This window comes from Rhincodon typus, chromosome 2, assembly GCF_021869965.1.
Source record: "Rhincodon typus isolate 14 chromosome 2, sRhiTyp1.1, whole genome shotgun sequence".
Classification (NCBI taxonomy): domain Eukaryota; kingdom Metazoa; phylum Chordata; class Chondrichthyes; order Orectolobiformes; family Rhincodontidae; genus Rhincodon; species Rhincodon typus.
Window position 1 is genome coordinate 144,262,761 of NC_063333.1, and position 19,769 is coordinate 144,282,529.

At 40.0% G+C, this 19,769-nt stretch overlaps 1 protein-coding gene across 7 annotated transcripts in view; it reads left to right on the forward strand.

Moving 5' to 3' along the window:
• The window catches only part of pign (phosphatidylinositol glycan anchor biosynthesis, class N), a 97,524-nt gene that overhangs the window by 10,150 nt on the left and 67,605 nt on the right, over positions 1 to 19,769 (forward strand). For all 7 annotated transcript variants that reach the window (XR_007265618.1, XM_048616921.1, XM_048616911.1 and 4 more), the window contains exons 4-10: positions 1,077 to 1,175; positions 2,460 to 2,566; positions 3,076 to 3,200; positions 8,700 to 8,830; positions 11,099 to 11,215; positions 15,099 to 15,139; positions 18,243 to 18,302. Coding sequence is in view for 6 of the 7 variants with exons in the window: in XM_048616921.1 (XP_048472878.1) it covers positions 1,077 to 1,175; positions 2,460 to 2,566; positions 3,076 to 3,200; positions 8,700 to 8,830; positions 11,099 to 11,215; positions 15,099 to 15,139; positions 18,243 to 18,302 (680 nt within the window). In the remaining variant the exon portion in view is untranslated. The remainder of the gene's footprint in view (positions 1 to 1,076; positions 1,176 to 2,459; positions 2,567 to 3,075; positions 3,201 to 8,699; positions 8,831 to 11,098; positions 11,216 to 15,098; positions 15,140 to 18,242; positions 18,303 to 19,769) is intronic.

The window sequence follows — 19,769 nt, forward strand, 5'->3', positions numbered from 1 at the left end:
AGCCTTTCTGCTCCTATGATGCTGCTTGGCCTGCTGTGTTCATCCAGCTCTGCACCTTGTTGTCTTGGATTCTCCAGCATCTGCGGTTCCTACTGTCTCTTGTATAGTTTGAATGTGATGGACAGGGTGCCACCCAGGGGCTGCTTTGTCATGATAGTTCCACCTTTCTTGAACTTTGTTGGAGTTGTAGCCATCCAGGCAAAACTGGATGAGTTCTATTTCTTCATGCTCTGACTTGTTCCTTGTTGATGGTGGACAGGCTTTAGGGTGTGTTAAATTCCCAGCCTGTTCCTATTGTCACAGTATTTGTATAGCTAGCGAATGGTAACTCATTGATGTTGATAGCAGGATTGAATGATGGTAATGCCATTGAACATCATTGAGGTATAGTTAGGGGTTTTTTCTTCTTGAAGATGATTACAGCCTGACACTTCTTTTAAATACAAATATTACATGCCATTCAGCAGTCCCAGCTCAAAGGTTCTCCAGGTCTTATAGACACCGGCTGTTTGAGTATCTGTGGAATTGAGTGATACTGGATACTGCATTCATCAGCAAACACTTCCATTTCCCACCTTAGGGGTCTTGACAGGGTAAATGTGGGGAGGTTGTTTTCCTTTGAAGGAAGTCTAGGACTGGAGTAAGAATTCACCCATTTAAGACAATGAGGAGGAATTTCTTCTCTGAGGCTAGTCAGTCTGTGGAATTCTTTACTGCAGAGGGCTGTAGAGACTGTGTCATTAACTATATTCAAAGTTGAGAGGCAGTTTTTTTAATCTGTAAGGGAGTCAAGGGTTATGAGGAAAACCCAGTAAATCAAAATTAACACATCAGCCATGCATCCTTTGAATGGCAGAACATACTTGTTGGGCTCAGTGGCCTACTTTTGCTCCTTCATCATGTGGTGTTATTATTGGCGGGAAAGTAATTGATAAAGTATTTGAAAATGGTTGAACTCAGGCACCACCCAGCGAGGTCTTGCAGTAATGTCAGAAGTTGGCAGAATTTCAGAAGTTGGTGTAATTTATTAATTAAGTAGATACAATTTCTTGCCTTTAATCTTATAATTTATGCAGGTTGGAAAGAAAACCCAGTGGAATTTGATTCTGTTTTTAATGAGAGCAAATACACCTGGTGCTGGGGAAGTCCTGACATTTTACCAATGTTTGCGAAAGGTAAGGCACACTGGTCTTGTTGCTGCAACATAAGCCCTCAAAAATAACAATTTTTAAAATACAAGGTTTGGTGAAGAGCTAGGCTGTAAGGAATGTCCAGTGGAGATTTGAGGCAGTGAGTAGAAAAATTTAGGGAGGCATTACAGAGCTTCAGGCCCAAGCAAATGAAGGCATGGCCACCATTAAAGGAGCAGTGAAAATAGGAAATGGAGCAGCACTGACATCTTGATGGGTTGCTGGGCTGAAGGAGGTTACACAGGCAGGGAGAGGTGAGACCATGGAGAGATTTGAAAATGGGAAGAATATTTTAAAAAAAGGAAAAACATTTAAAAAGAGATCAAGTTTCTACTCCAGTGTATTCACTGTGGTTTACTTTTGAACAGTTATAAAATTCAAGAAAACAAGCAAGAATGTATATAGGACATGTGCTCCACAATTATGTATACAGTTTCCTATTGTGGTGGGGGATTTACCATTAAACTGCCTCTGACGTTCAAAGTTCTTTTTTTCTAAAATTATATTTGGAGAACAACCTATTGTCATGGCTCCAGTACTGACCTGTCATTATGGTGGAGTGATAATAAATATTATTGGATATCAATTTTTGGGGTGTTTGTGAGCAAATCGGTCCATGACTTGAAGCAGTTGTTCGTTAGGAGGACTATCATTGTCTTTCAAAGACACTTTCACTGCCCTTCTCTAACATAGAATTCTAAAATGATGCAGCACAGCATGTTTCAACTTGCTTGTGTCAACTTTGGCTGATTTCTGTTCCTACTTTTTAATGACCTGATCTGTCATCGCACCGTGTGAAACTATAGATTTGATGCCTGCGTATTTCTGATCTAGATTTTTAAAATAGAAAACAACACATCATTTCTGAGAACCTTTTCCCTCCATTCTGGGGAGGGATGTTGGGTATGTGTGGTGCCTTAGTGGAATTGTAGAAAATAATTCCCCTATGTCATAAAATCTGGGAATGCATATTAGTGGAAATGCAGAAAACTATATATACTGCTTTACTAAGGTCCAAAACAACATGGTTCGTTTTTCAGTTAGAACTTCAATTGAACTATCTGTCAGAATTTTTGTTAAAAGAGCGCATGGCTCTGTGCTGCTTTTCTTATTGAAACACGGAGCGGTCTCCAGGGGCCAAGTGGCCTACTCCTGTTACTATTTCATGTGTTTGTTTGATCAGGGTGTACAAACTCCTGTGTACAAAGTATCTACTTTTCATTATTTAATCATCCTGGTTTAAGTTATCAACATTCTTGTATGCTGCAGGTGCCAGCGGTGATCACATCTATACGCACATGTACCCAGCTGAGAAGGAGGACTTTGCTGCTCAGGATCCTTCAAAGCTGGACACCTGGGTTTTCAATGAAGTCAAGGTATCAGGAATGTGTTTCACCTGTTTAGATGTTTACCAGTAGGAATTGGAAAAAGCTGACTTTCTTTCAGAAGATACTTGCTGTCCCCTTTTTAATTTGATGCTCCTCTAATTCTGGCCTCTTGTCTGTTCCCAGTTTTCATTATTCCACCATTAGTTGTTGAGGCCCTAAGCTTTGGAACTCCCTCCATAAATGTCTCTGCTCCCTACCACTCACTCTACCTTCAAAGTGTCCTTTAAAACCTACCCCTTTCATCAGGCTTTTAGCCATCTTCCTTAATATCTTGTCATATAGCTCAGTATCAGATTACATTTGACAGCCCTCCTGTGAAATGCTGTGGGATGGTTGATAACATTTAAGGTACTATACAAATGCAAGTTAATGAAAGAAGACATGGGAGGATGAGACATGATGTGGGGTGATAATAGAAGGAACATTACTGTACCTGGCTATGTAAATTGATCGTTATTTCCCAGTATCCTAATGTCTTTTCTTTTGTTTTCCAATAGGAGTTTTTTGAATTTGCCAAAAAGAATGAACTGCTGTCAAAGAAAATGAGACAAAATCAAGTTGTTTATTTCCTGCATTTACTTGGGCTGGACACCAATGGGCATGCTCACAGGCCAATGTCAAGGTGATTCTCTCTTGTACTTCTTAATTTTTATATCATTTTTCTGCAGTTTGAGTTGTACCTTTTTCCATCTCTCAAGGTTTGCTAGCTTCAGATTGCCTGGTTGAAAGGCAGAAAATGTTAAATTATTGTTCAAAACCAATTATCAGACAAATTAAGGACTGTATGCTGGTGAATTTAAAATCAGCCGTTGAAAAACTGCAAAAATCCATTAGAAGTGAATATTTGGAAAACTTGCCTGATGTTGTGAAATATGTGTCTAGCCAACCTAAAAGCCTATTTTTTATTTTTTTTGACAGTCATTGAATGGATGGATGAATGGAGTAGGACTAAAGGATGCTGGAGATGGATTTTAAGAAAGCATTTAGTATGGTTACGCCTAGGAGGTTGTTAGTTAAAATAGGGGTGAGAGATATTATGAACATCATAGCACCGTAAATAGGAAATGAATTGGGAGTAAAAAGAATGAATTCTTCCCCTTTTCATTCAGTGTGAAAGTGAGAGAGACTTGGGAGTGTTTTAAAAGTTTGTAGCTGAGACTAATTGGGTGTAGGAGGGTGTATCATCAAGAAGACAGTAGAAAATACTAACAAGTTTTGACCTACCTTTAGGAATGACCTATTTGCCTTGATGAAAGTCTAGTGACCATAATTTAGACAATACTTGGATTAAGTGGCTGAGCTATGATTATTGCATGAAATTACTTGTGCTATAATTACATTCTGTTGACTTTCTTTGATCGCTGTATTTGAATAAGGTGTTATATCCTGGTGCCTGCTTACGTGAATTGGTGAAGCGCAACAAGAAGTTGTCCTGAGATAACAAAGTGTGGAGCTGGATGAACACAGCAGGCCAGGCAGCATCAGAGGAGCAGGAAAGCTGACGTTTTGGGTCAGGACCCTTCTTCAGAAGTGGGGAAGGGGAGGGGAGCTCAGAAATAAATAGAGAGAGGAAGGGTGGGACTGGGGAAGGTAGGTGGGATGGTGATAGGTGAGTGCATGTAAGCAGTGGTCAGGATTGGTCAGTGAGGTGGAAGTGACAGATAGGAGGGTGAGAAGATGGACAGGTGTCCAGACAAGGGGGCGGAGATGAGAGGGAGGGTTGGTCATAGGATGAGGCTGGGGGTGGGGAGGTTTTAAAACTGGTAAAATCCACATTCCGGCTATCGGGCTATAGGCTCCCAAGGCAGAATATGAGGTGCTGCTCCTCCAGTTTGCGGGTGGCGTCATTGTGGAGGAGGCCCAGGATGGGCATGTCACCCAAGGAGGGGGGGAGGAGGAGGAGTTAACATGTTTCGTGACCAGAAGGTGGTGTTGTGCAGTGAAATGTGGCTTCATCTCTAGAACACACTGAGGGCTAACATAATGGAGGCTTTCACAATTGTGAAAGGGTTTGATGGCACAAACGTACAAATAATGTTACCACTTAGGGGTGAAACCAGAAACCAAGGCCATAATTGTAATACACCCAGTCAAGAATTCAGCAGAAGCTTCTTTATCCAGCAATGATCAGAATGGGAAACTTGCTGCCATAAGACATTTCAACAAATAGTATTACTGCATTGTGAAGGGAATCTAATAGGCATACAAGGAAGAAAGAGGTGAAAGGATATGTTGATGGTTAGATGAAGAGTGGTTGGTGGAAACTCACATGGAATATAAATCATGGCATGAAGTTCTCGGGCCAAATAGCCTGATGCATAGTATTTACAGCACAGCATTGCTAAATAGAAGAGTGAAGTGTTTAGTACTATGTATAGATGGAAGATAATGTATCCTGATAATCTTTAGTTTACATTGGCTTGAGAAGATGGTTCAAGTTCAAACCAATTCTATTTTCAAGTAGCTTTTCTTTGGCAGCATGTAAAATTCTGCAACAAAAAAACATTGTGATGAAATTCATTTCAACATCATTTTTCTGATGCTTGCAATCGATCTAAAACTTGGTACAAGGCATCAGTCCGGCCTTGATGTAGCTCATGCAATCCGTGAGTACGGCAGTGCCCTTATGCAAGTCACCTATGGAATCTCAGCTCCCATTCTGGCGTAAAACTAGACATAATGTAAAATTTTACGAATCCCATTTTTTAATGCAATTATCATTATTAGGCTTTGATTACCTTTTAATTGCAGAGTGATGAATGTGGTGAGGTTGTGCTACATGCCATTATATGTTTGCTCTGGTTTTTAATGCATTTTATTGGCATATCTTGTCACTGGAAATTATTAAGTGTTCCCTGAATAAAATGGGCTGATTTTGACCCATTGCCCACCAGTGTGCAAATGTTTTACTCCCAAAAATTGGGTGCTAACTGAGGGTAAGTCTTGTGTGCTGCTCAAATATGATCATGTCATGAGCTTATCACCTTTATTGTGAACAGTCTGTTGAGAAGCAGGATAACTTTCAATCCACTCTGCCAATCCAACACGTCAAATCCAACATTGTTAGCATTTCTCAACTAATTGGAATACTTCTGTAAAAAACTGTGCTGTTTGTCACGGTTTTCATGTGGTTGTACTCAAATTACCCTTCTTTCTTTCTTACCTCCTCTTTCTGAAATAAAACACCTCTTGAACACAATGGACTTAGCTACTCATAACCAGGTTGATATGTCGAACAGGCATTTTGAGAAAATCATTTTTAAATTCTTTGGGATCTTAAGTGCTTTGCAGTCCCCAGTTTTTGTTTCCCACTGAGGGAATGTAGTGCCAAAAGGATTAATCAGTATTCTTTCAATGTTCGTAATGATGAAAAAAGAAAGACATCCATTTTTATGCACCTTTCATAACTGCACAATATCCCAAAGTGGTTAACATCCAAGGAAGTACTTGTGGTTCTAAAGCAGCCATTCTTCTGGTAAAGAAGTTTCTCCTGAATTCCCTATGGGATTTGTTATTGAGAATCTCATTTTTTTTTTATTGCTGGAATACGATGGTAACAGCATCTTTTTCTCATTGATTGTTGTTTGTTGGAGGTCAGTCATCTCAATTCCAGGACATAGCTGCAGGAGTTCCTTAGGATAGTGTCCTAGACCCAACCATTTTCAGCTGCTTCATCAGTGAGCTTCCCTCCATCATGCAGGAATGTTTGCTAGTGATTGCGCAATGTTTGGCATGATTCATGGCTCCTCAGACACTAAAGCAGTTCACATCCATATGCAACAAGACCTGGATAACTTTCAGGCTTGAGTAGAAACTTGGTAAGTAATGAGTGTGCCACACAAGTGCCCTGCAATACTTATCCCTGATAAAAGAGAATCTAATGATCTCCTTTACCGGAGGCACACTGACAATGTTACCAAGCAGGGTGACGAACATTTGCAACCAAATCCACCGGCTTGGCAAGCATGTCTAAAACCTAACCATCTCCTCTTGATAGTCAATGGCATTGCCATCTGAATTCCTCACTATCAACATTCTGGGAATCTTCCCTTTAGTTCCTTCTCACTACATTTTAAGAATCTTTTTGGTGTTCATGCTCAATCCATTTTCTAAACTTCTAGATTTGAGTTCATGAGAGATATTTTGTAGGGCCCTCCTGATTCTGTGAAAAGTGCTGTGTTGTCAGCATTTATTTTGTAAGAACAATCTTCAATAAATATCTAAAAGTGTAAGGTGGCCAGGTAAATTGAAACAGTTGTTAAGAAGGCTTATAGGATCCTTGGGTTTATAAAAGAGGTATAGCGTATAAAAGCAAGGAAGTGATGCTACACCTCTACAAATCATTGGTCAGATGATGACTGGAGTTTTGTGTTCAGAACTGGGCACCTTATTTAAGGAGGGATGTTAAAACTCTGGAGACAGTGTAAAGGAGATTGACTAGAATGATCCCAGGAATGAGGGATTTTAGGTACAAGGAAAGATTAGAGAACAAAAACAAAGTTGCTGGAAAAGCTCAGCAGGTCTGGCCGCAACTGTGGAGGAGAAAACAGAGTTAACGTTTCGGGTCCGGTGACCCTTCCTCAGAAAGATTAGAGAAATTAGGCTTATTTTCCTTGGAGCAGAGAAGATTAAGAGATCACTTTTTACTGAGGTTTACAAAATTATGAGCAATTTTGACAAGTAAAGACGGATCTTCTGTTCCCATCTGTTGGTATGTCAGTGACGAGGGATAACGATTCGAGATTGTCAGCAAAAGAGCTAGGCGTGAGATGAGAAGGAACTTCTTTGCTCAGAGAATTATTAGGATTTGTAATGTGCTGCTTGGGAGAGTGGTGGAGGCGGACTTTACAGGAGGTTTTGAAAGAGCTGGATATATATTTGAAAGTGATGAATTTAGACGGTTATGGAGATAGGGCTGGAAAATGGCACTAGCTGTGTAGCTCTTTCAGGACTCAGTACAGAAATGACCCCCTTCTGTACTGTAAAATTCTATGATTCTAAGTAAACAAGGACTTTTGTCTATGTTTTGTAGACTATGAAAAAGCATTTGTCATCAAAAATATTCGAGATGTTACTCTTTCTCTAGAATGTCTGTAGATAAGATTTGTGTGGTATTTTCTCTCATTAATTTTCCATTGTACTTTATCATTGAAAGATTGCATTTTTGTTCTTTACATTGTTGTCAGGTGCACCCGCAGGTCATACTATATTCATCGAAACCATTCGCATATCTGAATTTGGAAATTATTTTATAATGTGAGTGTGGCTTTCACCTGTGCATCTTTGACATCATGTCATATTCTGGTCTTTGAGGGATTTCTCAATTAATCACATAATTGACTGCAAACTCGTTTGAGATTGCTCTAACTTACTTCACTTTGGATAGCTGACACTCCAATCCAAAGCTTGGGTTATCAGGTTTGAAAAGCCAGTAGTCCATCACTCCATGTTGTCAAGTTCCTGTATTTGATATTTGAACCGAATGAATAGAAACTGCTGTTCAAAAGTATACAGAATATCATGTTGTTCTTGTGGCTGTTGACTACTACACCACTTTCGTAACTTTCTTTGTTTTCTAATTAGCTTGAATGAGCTGGCAAAAAAACCAGTAGTTTATGGCTCAGTTGGTAATGTGTTCCCTTCAGAGTCAAAAGGTTATGAGTTGAAGTGCCAATCTTGGATATAAACATAAATTTTAAGCTAGCGCTCCAGTGCAGTGCTGAGGGAGTGCTATGCTGTCGGAGGTGCTGTCTTTCAGCTGGGACTTTAAACTGTAGTCTCACCTGCCCTCGCAAGCAAAAGATCCCATGACACTATTTTGAAGAGAAGCAGAGAAGTTGTCCCTGTGTCCTGGCTATTGTTTATTCCCGATTCAGTGTTATAAAACATTATGTGGTGGCTTTGTCATTGGTATTTCAAAGAACTTACTGTGCTCAGACTGGCTGCCATGCTTCCTACACTACAACAGTGATTATGCTTCAGAATTACTTCCTTGGCAGTGAAGTAGTTGGCACATCCTGAGATCATGAAAGACATTTTATAAAGGCTGTTTTTCACTGTAAATTACAGAAGTGTGTGGATTTACTTTTCTAACACCTGATTCCAAATATTTATTATTCAGTGAGTACAAGGAAAATATCCGAATAGTCGATAAAGGTATTGAAGAAGTTGTGTCTGTCATTGAAGACTTCTACAGAAATGATAAGAAGACTGCCTTCATCTATACTTCTGATCATGGGATGACAGAGTGGGGTAAGAACAAGAATATTGACATTATAGTCCATTGGCATTTAATAAACTATTATGTAATTAACAAAATATTGAATGGTGTCAGGTTTTCCAAGGATATGGCATTTATAAGTGGCATGGGAATCATGATACTTTGCATGGTTTAGTACCAAATGTTATGCCCTCGGTAATCTGCTGATGTTCAGCTATTTGTCTGAATTCTTAGTGCAGTAGATCACATTTGCCATCAGATGGTGCTGCACCAATGCCTTTACTGGTAGTGGCAAATAATCTTTGCAAAAGAAACTCTCCAGTTCCTGCTGACGAACAGGAACAGTTACTTATGCCCATTTGGCAGCCCACTCCATCTGTTGGCACAATTCTGGTTTCTCTCACTGTAGATGTCATTGTCTTGCACTTGTCGTCCACCTCCGTCAGCTGCCTCCTGAACCCTTGGTGCCTTTAATTTGCTGCCCGTTTCTCTCCTGAATCTGTACCACTTCCTGCTCACCACTCCTTTCCCAGCCCTCACTATTTGCTGCAAGATTAGGAGTGGGGAGGGGGGAGAATGGATTGATGAGGGCTTAAGAGAGGGACAAAGAATGGGATGGTAAGTGGAGTGGCGCTCATTTGGAACGTGATAACAGTGTGCATTTCCAGCTAAATTTCGTCGTCTTCTTGTTGGATGCAGGCATCTATTGGGATTTTTCTGAAAGTGATCTCAGAGGCAATGTATCCTCTGCATTTGTGATGCCAAGGCTCAAACCCTCAAGTATAAGGCAATCATGCTAACTGGTAAAGTATCCTTCCTAGCAGGAAAAAGGAATCCAAGAAACCCATCACTGTGGAGGGATATAGACAAGTTAATAAGTGCACAGAAACATAACAGATGGAATATATTGTGGGGAAATTGAGCTTATGCATTTTGGCAGGAAGAACAGAGGAGATGATTATAATTTAAATGCAGAAAGGCAACAGATAGCCACAGAACAGATGGATTTGAGGGTCCTCGTCCATGAATCACAAAAAGTTAGTGTCCAAGTTCAGCAGATTATAGGGAAGGCAAATGGAATAGTGGCCTTTATTTCAAAGGGAATAGAGAATAAATGTCAGGAGGATTTTCTAAAATTATATATGTTACTAGTCAGACTAAAGCTAGAATACTGTGAACAGTTTTGGGCCCCATAATGAAGGAAAGATAGATTGGCATTGGAGACAGAACAGGGAAGGTTCACTAGGCTGTACCAGATATGAGGGATTGTTTTAAGAGGAGAGTTTGAGTAGATTGGGCCTGGACTCATTGGAATATAGAAGAATCTTTATATTGAAATATAAGATTCTTAGAGGATTTGTCGGAGTAGATGCAGAAAGACTGTTTCCCCTTGTTGGAGTGTCTAGGACAAGGGGACATAATCTCAGAATAAGGGGTTGCACATTTAAGACAGACATAAGGAGGAATTTCTTCTCTGAGCGTTTTGAATCTATGGAATTCTTTACCACAGAGGGTTGTTGATATTGGGTCATTAAGTACATTCAAGGCTTTGATAGACAGATTTTAATCCATAAAGAAATCCGGGTTTATGGGAACAGGTAGAGAAGTGGACTTAAAGTTTATCAAATCAGTCATGACCTCATTGAATTGTGGAGCAGACTTGATGGGCTGAATGGCCGACTTCTGCTTTTATGTCTTATGGTCTTCCCGGCAAAATAAATTGTACTGAACAGTAGCTGACAACCTCTGGGAGTGGCAAACACTTGACAAACATGAGGGCAGTGGGTGCCCTCGAACCTGTACAAACTCTTGGCTTGGAGTGAGTTCAGGAAGTAGTGTTGATAGAGCAATTGACAAAAATAGTGTTGGGCATTCCACCAACATCCATTGACCTCTGCCTATTTATTAGGTTCTTGCAAGTTTTGCAGGGGGAGCACTGACTACCCAGATTGAACTCTGCCTTAAAAATCACAGCAGGCGCAACCTCAGTGATGGCTTTCCAATTTTTGTCCTGCTGCTGTTTTATAAATAGAAGTTAGCAAGATGAAAATTGACCTGGCACCAGGGATATTTCTCCACAAAATGACCTGTTTTCTTAGAGCTGAACAAGGTCTGCATGGGAGAAATAGGTTTGAAAATGGATGTGTGTGTGTGTGTGTGTGTCTATCTGTGTGGTATGAGAAAATGTATATGAGCAAATTTTCCTTTGTGTCTTTGTCGTTTTGTCAAGACCTGTTTGAAAAAATGCGTCTTGATGCATCACATTAATTTGTAAATTTTGAATTTGTTTGCTGATACAGGTTCGCATGGTGCAGGCCACCCCTCGGAAACCCTCACACCCTTGGTTGCATGGGGAGCTGGAATAAGTGGGCCGTTGGTTGAGTCAAATCAACAATTTCAAGATGCTTTTCTCCAAGGTATATTTAATAACATTCCAATTTGATGTCTTTTAGGCAGCCTACTGGAAATAACTCACTAAAGAAAGACTGATATTTATTTAGCACCTTGCACAAGCACAAGACATTTTGAGGCAGTTTACAGTCATTCAGTCACCTTTATAAGTGCAGTCGCCGTTGTGGAGTATTAAACTATTTTGAATGAATCTTGCTTTTCAAAAAATCTAACATTAGTCACTTTCTAGTCTGCTCAATTTTTTTTTCTGTGGAAACCTTGATCAAAAAAACATGACCAGCACTCAAGATGTTTTTCTTATGGGAGAAACAAGGTGAAAGGGTATAAAATATTAAATTTATGAATATTTTAATCATTTAGTTTCATTGGGTTAATAAAATTGGTAAAATTAATTCTGGAACCTGACAAACTTATGGAACTACTTGGAGCTATCGATCACACTGTAAAAGTAAAACAGATGCCCTAGTGTAATAAGGGAAAGTTCTGAAATCAGTCATGCAGAACTAATGCACAAATGATGGTTTTCTTGCTTACGTCAACAGGTGATGAAACAATAAGCAATAATATTTTTTAATACTTCAATGGTTTGCTGTCAAATATTTAAAAGAGCAGGAATTTTACTTGCCTTGATAACTTCACAGTTGCATGTGACTATTCTAATGCTTTTTTGCATTTTCGTGTCTACTTTTAACAATCCCCAAGAGAACTTTACCACTCCCCTAAGGCACTTTACTTCCCCTAAAGGTGTCTTGAAACTGTAACCAAAGAGGTACCTCAACTGTCCAAAAGGATACCCTATCTATCCCAGCAGTTATGCAAAGTTTAGCCCTGCTCCTGTCAGGTCCAATCTATTTACTGGTGTTTTTCTATGCTGGCTATTAAAAATCAGGCATGGTAGCTTCTGTTTTATATGGGCAGCTGCCCAGTGAGTGAGAGATATGCAATTTGGAATTCTAGATCCACCGCAATATAGTAGGTTCTCAACTGCCCTCTTGGCAGTTTGGGATGGGCAATAAATACTGGCCTAGCGGACAATGCTCATAACCTGTGAATAAATAAAACAAAAAAAAAGCCCCTGCTCGCCATGAAAATTGAAATTCCTGCGTTTGGAGTAGAAACTTCTGGATCCAGACCTCCAGAATCATTTTCACAACAATGAAGAGGTCTCCTCCTTTACCAAAATTTGATAATACCAGAACTTGGATCATATGCTTAGCAGGAAAGGTTGAACTGGCTGAGATTATTTTCTCTAGACGAGAAGGCTTTAGGAGATCTGAGGTCTCAAAAATTCCGTGAAGAAGTTTGATTGGGAAGATGTTAAAATTATGTTACTACTTGCAAGGGACAGCTGAACAAGGACTGATGAAAATAAGGCTGATAAATCCAATGCAGAATTCAGGACAAACCTGTTTGCCAGGAAAATGGTAAGAAAATAGAACAGTATGTTGAGGCAAAGGAGCCAATGGGCTGCAGGTGCAACATCATCTCCTCCCTTTGTGGCCATCACTAAGGAGACGGTGCTGGGGAAACTGAAAGCTCTGAAGGTGAATGAATCACCAGGACCAGATGGACTACACCCAGAGTTCTGAAGGAGATAGCAGATGAGACTGTAGAGGCATTGGTGGGGATCTTTCATGAATCACCAGAGACCGGTAGGGCCCCAGAGGACTGGAAAATGGCTGATGTAACACCCCTGTTTAAAAAGGGAGAGAGGTAGAAGACAGGAAACTATAGTCTGGTTAGCCTGACCTCAGTCGTTTGTAAGATTTTAGAGTCCATTATTTAGGACATGGTACTTGGAAGTGCAGGGTAAAATAGGGCTGAGTCAGCACAGCTTTGTCAAGGAGAGGCCATGTCTGACAAATCTGTGGAATTCATTCAGGAGCAAATGAATAAGTTAGACAAGAGAGCCAGTGGACGTGATCTATTCTTATTTCCCGAAGGCCTTTGACAAGGTGCAGTACAGGAAGGTGAGAAATAAGATAAGAGCCCATGGTGTTAGGGGCAATGTACTAGCATGGATAGAGGATTGGCTGACTGGCGGAAGGCAGACAGTAGGCATAAAGGGGTCATTTTCAGGAAGGCAACTGGTGACAAGTGAAATTCAGCAGAGGTCCATGTTGGGAACACAACTATTCACATTATACGTTAGTGATGTGGATGAAAGAACTGAGGGTATTGTTGAAAATATCGCAGACGGCACAAAGATAGGTGGAGGGACTGGTAAAGTTGAGGAAGCTGGGAGGCTGCAGAAGGACTTGGACAGGCTGGGAAAGTGGACAAAGAAGTGGCAGACAAGATGCAATGTGGGAAAGTGTGAGATTATGAACTTTGGTAAGAAGAATAGAGGTGTAGGCTACTTTCTAAATGGGAAAAGACTTCAGAAATGTGAAGAACAGAATAACTTAGGAGTCCTTGTTCAGGATTCTCTTAAGGTTAACATGCAGTTTCAGTTGGCAGTTAGGAAGGCAAATGGCTCTGATCAGACCACATTTAGAATGTTGCAAGCAGTTTTGAGCAGTGGTGGCATTGAAGGGGGCTCAGAGGAAATTTACAGGAATGATCCTGGGGATGAAGGGCTTGTCATGTAAGGAGCGAGTGAGGACTCTGGGTCTGCACTTGATGGCGTTTAGGAGGATGAGGGAGGATCTGATTGAAACTTACAGAATAATAAGAGGCCTGGAAATAGTGAATGTGGAGAAGATGTTCCCACTAGGAGAGACTAGGACTGAGGAAGCAGCCTCAGAGTGAAGGGATGATCCTTTAGAACTGAGATGAGGAGGAATTTCTTCAGCCAGAGGGTGGTAAATCTGTGGAACTCATTGCCACAGAGGGCTTTAGAGGCCAAATCATTGAGTGAATTTAAGACAGATATAGATGAGTTCTTGATTAGTGTAGGGACACAGGGTTATGGGGAGAAGGCAGAAGAAAGAGGTTGAAAAACATATCGGCCGTGATTGAATGGCAGAGGAGACTTGATGGGTCAAATGGCTTAATTCTGCTTCTATGTCTTATGGTCTTGCGTCCAGGGAAAATGAAAGTGTACAAATTAGATGTTCTGAGTGGGGCATCAATAGCATACATGAAGCACCATGCATAGTGAGATGTTGCAAAAGTCCTCCGCATTTGACCGAAATAAGTCTATTTTGTATTCATTGAATATCAATTTTGTTGGAGTGCAAGACGATGCTGCAAGGTCCAGTTTGAAGGTCTCCTGCACAAGTCATTTAACATTTCCTGGGGAAACCTGCTTTGTGGTGCTTTACATCTCAGAAATTTGGGACAATTAATTACATGCAGGATGAACTTTTGGCTGAATGACACCTCTCCTGACACATTTGCCCGCTGTGCATCAGGACTCTTCCCAGGTCCCTCTACTCCTCTTGCTCTTCCTCACTGGGGAAAACAGGGTACAGAGGAAGATCCAAAGGTTGTTGTACAGAAAAACATTGCTTTTGTGAAAAAATCTTTAACCCACTCTCCACTACTTACTGAAGCATTGAATGGCTTGCTTAAAACGGAAAAATCAAGGTAATCTTACCTTGTACAAGTATGATAGATGCATGCTTCAGCTTGCTTCTCCTATTCATCATTGACCTTGTAAGTGAAACTGAGGGGAGCAAAATGGTGTGACTGTATTCTGATGTGACAATCCATCATCCTGTCTATACTATACATAGCCACTGACTTGCTGGTAGTCACTGGGATATACATTCTTTACCAGGGTGGAAATGAGTTGGAGGAGTAGTCTTTTTCCAAGCCCATTTCCAACACCATCCACCAATCACATGCTAACATGTGATTTTTGTTTTCTTTGCCCAGGGAGTGAGAGGTATTGAGAAATCATTATGCTTGCATTTTAAAATTTGTTCTTGATATTTGTTTCAGAATGGAAACTAAATGACTGGAGGCGATTAGATGTAAACCAGGTAAAATCCTTATCTTGCTCAAAGTTGAACATTGTATTCTAAGCCTTATTGTGAGAAGAAAACTGACACCTGAACTATTCTCACATTTTAAGCTCCAAGGTTTCAAGTCCAAAGATACCATCTTGTTAACATAAAGTGGAGCAGGATTAGACTATCTGCACCTCAAACCTGCTCTACCATAATCGAATTGTAGCTGATCTTTTACGTCCACTTCACTTTCCTATCTATCTTTAAATGTTGGTTTGCTTATCACTGTCCATCTTGCTAACCTGGAATAACTATTTTATAAGGACGGGTTGGATGCGTGTCACATTACTGCTGTAAATCATATGTTTATTGCTATTTAAATGAATTCCATATGATGTTAAATGAGCCCCATGCCTACTTCCAATATGTCATAAATGTGTTGGCCAGTTTGTTGAATGGGGATCTGCTGAGCCAATCTGATTGGCGATCCTCCTCACTTTCGCCTAGCCCATGCCAAACTCTGCCGAAAACCTTCACCAGGCTCCCTTTAAAATTAAACTGGGCAGAACTCTAAACTTTCAGAAGCAGAGTAAAGGCAACAACATGTCTTTTAACAGCACCTTTAACCTAATAAGACATTGGAGGTTCAGTGCTTTATTTGTTTATAAGTCAATGTTAATGTTGTTAGATGACCAAAAATTTATGTTTCAATGCAACATGGTCAAAAAGGTCTGCTTTAAGGAGCACCTTGAAGGAGGATACAGAGGCAGACAGGTGTAGGGGGGGAAAATCCAGACCCACGGATCCATGCAACTGATGGCATCAGCACCAATGCTGAAATGATTAAAATTCACAATATTCTTATTATGCAGATGGCACAAGCTAAATTATGAATTTTTTCTTTTAGAACAATTGGCTTAAGAAAAAGATATCCTATTTTGAAAATCAGAAATCCTAAACATTTGAACTCCCTCATTCATTCCCTATACCATTAATGCTTAGTAGCAGCAGAGTGTACCATCTTCAAGATGCACTGCAGAAATTCATCCAGGCTCCATAAAGAGGACCTTCCAGATGCACAGCCACTACCATTTGAGAAGGACAAAGGCAGCAGATTCATGGGAACACAACCATATGCAAGTTCCCCTCCAAGCCCTAACCATCCTGACTTGGAAATATGTCACTCGTTCCATCGGAAATATATCACCCTTCTATCAGTCTTACTGGGTCAAAATCTTGCAACTCCCTCCCCACCATGCGTACGTACATCAAATGGAGTGCAGCTATTCAAGAAGGCAGTTCACTAACACCTTCTCTTGGGCAACAATAGATTAAACAATAAATGCTGCCCAGTCAGTGATGCCCATGTCCCATGAATTCATTTTTTTTTTTTAAAAGTTACACAAGTTTGGGGATCCTGTAGTTTCCTGTTGCAACCCTTTGACCAATTGGATTAGATTTTTATTTTCTCCTGCATTGTAAACTGTTGTGATTGTTTGTTTGTCATTCTTGCATTGTCCTAATGAATGCAAAAGCTTCAGCAACATGTTTCTGTTTTCTGCAGTATTCAGCTTCTGTTTAGATGCTATATTTCAAAATACTGGTCTCTTATGAATATAACAGTGTTTGAATGATTAAAGTTCTTCATAACTTCCCTATTGTCTCCTCTTTTGTATGTGATTTTGAATCCCTAGCCAAGATGCTGACATCACTGGTTTTATGGGCCATTCTTTAGGGACAAACACTATGCAAATAAGTGCTCTGAACTCAACATAGATGCTGCACTTGTTGCCAGGTACATAAATGGCTTGACAGTACTGGATTTTACGCAAATGTCAGTATAGATTCACAACCATGAATGCCACCTAAATTATTCCAATCTGAGGAAGGCCACCATTGAAGTGAAAACGAGTTTCTGAGGAAGGGAAGAAATGTCAATGGACAAAATCCATATAGCTAATGATTATTGGTTCATAGTGGTGTAAACGAAGGACACATTGGAAAACATTCATGATCTGTCAATTTTCGTTACCCAATTATCCTTCCATACGGCAATATCAATTTCAGCCATCATCATTGTTTAGCTGTGTTGCGACATGATGACAGACAGCCAAATCAAGGTAGCCTCCCTATTCCTGCTATTCACAACAGAGTAAAATTAAAACTTCCAATGACTATCAAAATTGACACCCCACCTCTTGGCTCCTAATCAAAGTTTTGGATAACCAATACCAGACTTTTTGAATAGCAGACACCGTATTTATAAATTAAGCCAAAAAATTAATGATTTATTAATAATGTAGTAGTTTTAGCAGAGTAAAGTTAAATGAGATAATTAATGTGAGTGATTTATTCCCAATCCTCTTTGATTCTAGCACCCACTGACACAAAGTCAGACAGACAAACAGACACAGTTAAGGAATATCTCAAAGCAAACAAATGAGCTATAACTGGCTGGTTCACTTAAGCGGTCTCCACCATCTGTAAAATCACAGATACATGAGATTGTATCTTGCTTGGCTTCTGAAGACACTGTTAAATGCAAATGGCTTCCAGTATGCTCTAAGGAATATTCACTTAATTCTTAAAACTGAGATTCCATTCTCCGAACTTTCCAGAAATTGATTTTGGGAGGATAGCCAGGGAGCATTGAGCCTCCATCCTGTAGCATTGGCAGCTACAATCCTTCTGATAATAACAGACAGTTCAAAACTCTGCAAACTTTGTTTTCTTTGTCTTTTTTCCAACATTCTCTGGGTACCAGCTTCCCTCTGAGACCTCCATTAACATTCAACCATCTTCCATTGTTTGAGCATAATGCCTCTCCAGAACCGAAGCATCTACAGGGTTCTTTGAATGAGAATCAACGTTGAATTAACTTTCAGGCCTGACCTTCTAAACAAATATGAGTTTGTTCTCCTTCTTTTAAAAAAGAACACACTGCTCACACCTCAAAGGTCACCTAAGGCTTTTGTTAACAGCTCTAAACCAAAATGACAAATATTAGAAAAAGTGAAGGTCTCAACAACTGGATCTTCTAATTATTAGACTTAACAGAGTATGTAAGTTTATATTACTTTATCACTTCTGCTGTCCTCAATGTTGCAGCTAATTGTTTCTCTTTTGCATTGCACAGGCTGATATAGCACCACTGATGGCTGCTTTAATTGGAGTTCCCTTCCCTCTAAATTCTGTGGTAAGCTAATATTTTGAGATTTTATTTAATTAGGTTGCAGACAGTGCATATTGAGCTTACTAATAATTATGAAAGTTCTCTAATTTTGTTTCTGTATTTTTGTGATGATTAAGTGTGTGTTCTATGAGGTTCTGTCAGCAGTCCAGAATCTTGATGATGGCTGGTGCAGGGTGTAAAAGTGTTGTGCAACCTCAGGTGTCCATTTTTTTGGGCATATGATTTCAGGAGAGAGAAAGATGTCATGTTACAAGCAATACACTAAGTCATGTTTTAAATTCCATTAATAAAAAGAGAAAATGTTGGAGTACTGAGCAGGTTATAGCATTATAGAGTGATCGAGATATATAGCATGGAAACCGACCCTTCGGTCCATCTCATTCATGCCGGATATTCTAAATTAATCTGTTCCCATTTGCCCACGTTTGGCCCATATTCTTCCAACCCCTTCCTATTCATATACCCATCCAGCTATCTTTTAAATGTTGTATTTGTATCAGCCCTCCTCCAACACCTCTGGCGGCTGATCCCATACACACACACGAACCTCTGTGTGAAAAATTTGCCCCTTAGGTCTCATAAACCTATGGCCTTTAGTTTTGGACTCCGCTACCCCGGGGAAAAGATCTTGACTATTCACCATATTTATGCCCCAAATGATATAAACTTCTACAAGTTCACCCCTCAGCCTCTCACGCTCCAGGGAAAATAGCCCCAGCCTATTCAGCTTCCCTCTATAGCTTAAACCCTCCAACCCTTGTAAATAAGCCATAAAGTTTGGCAACATCTGTGTAGAGAGTAACAGGTTTAATGTTTCAAGTCCAAATGTGCTTTTCATTTGGTCTGATGAAGTGTCATGTTGGACTTGAAATGTTATCCCTGTGACTCTCTCCACAGGTGTTGTCCGACCTGCTAAGTTTCTCTAGCACATTCTGTTTTAATTTCAGATTTTGAGCATTTGCAGTATTTCACTTTTGGTTTTATTAAACTTTATCATTTAGATTGGTTCCAGTCTTTCCTTTCCTCCAGTCTTCTATTGCATCTTAGATACAGTGTTTCCAAGAAGATAGTTTCTACTTGATCACAAGGCCCCACAAAAAATATAGCTTTGAGCCTTTGCAAAGGAAATAGCAGGTAAAAGTAATTTGCCTTCAGTAACACAGTAATCAATCTAATTCATCTTAAAATGAACAAGTAAAGGAAGACCTAGAAGTACTGCAAATTGAGCCCACCACAGATGCTGATAATATGTAGCAGAACTGTCAGCATCTTTGTGAAGAAGAAAGATGAGTTAATTCTTTGTTAGCACTCATAAAGATATCAGTGCCCAGGTGCACACCTGTACATATTCCATAAAGCTCCATAACAACTACTTTCTTTTCTGCAACTGCATCAATACGATAGACACCAAACCCTACATATATAAGCCAGTGATAACAAGGTGTAGAGCTGGATGAACACAGCAGGCCA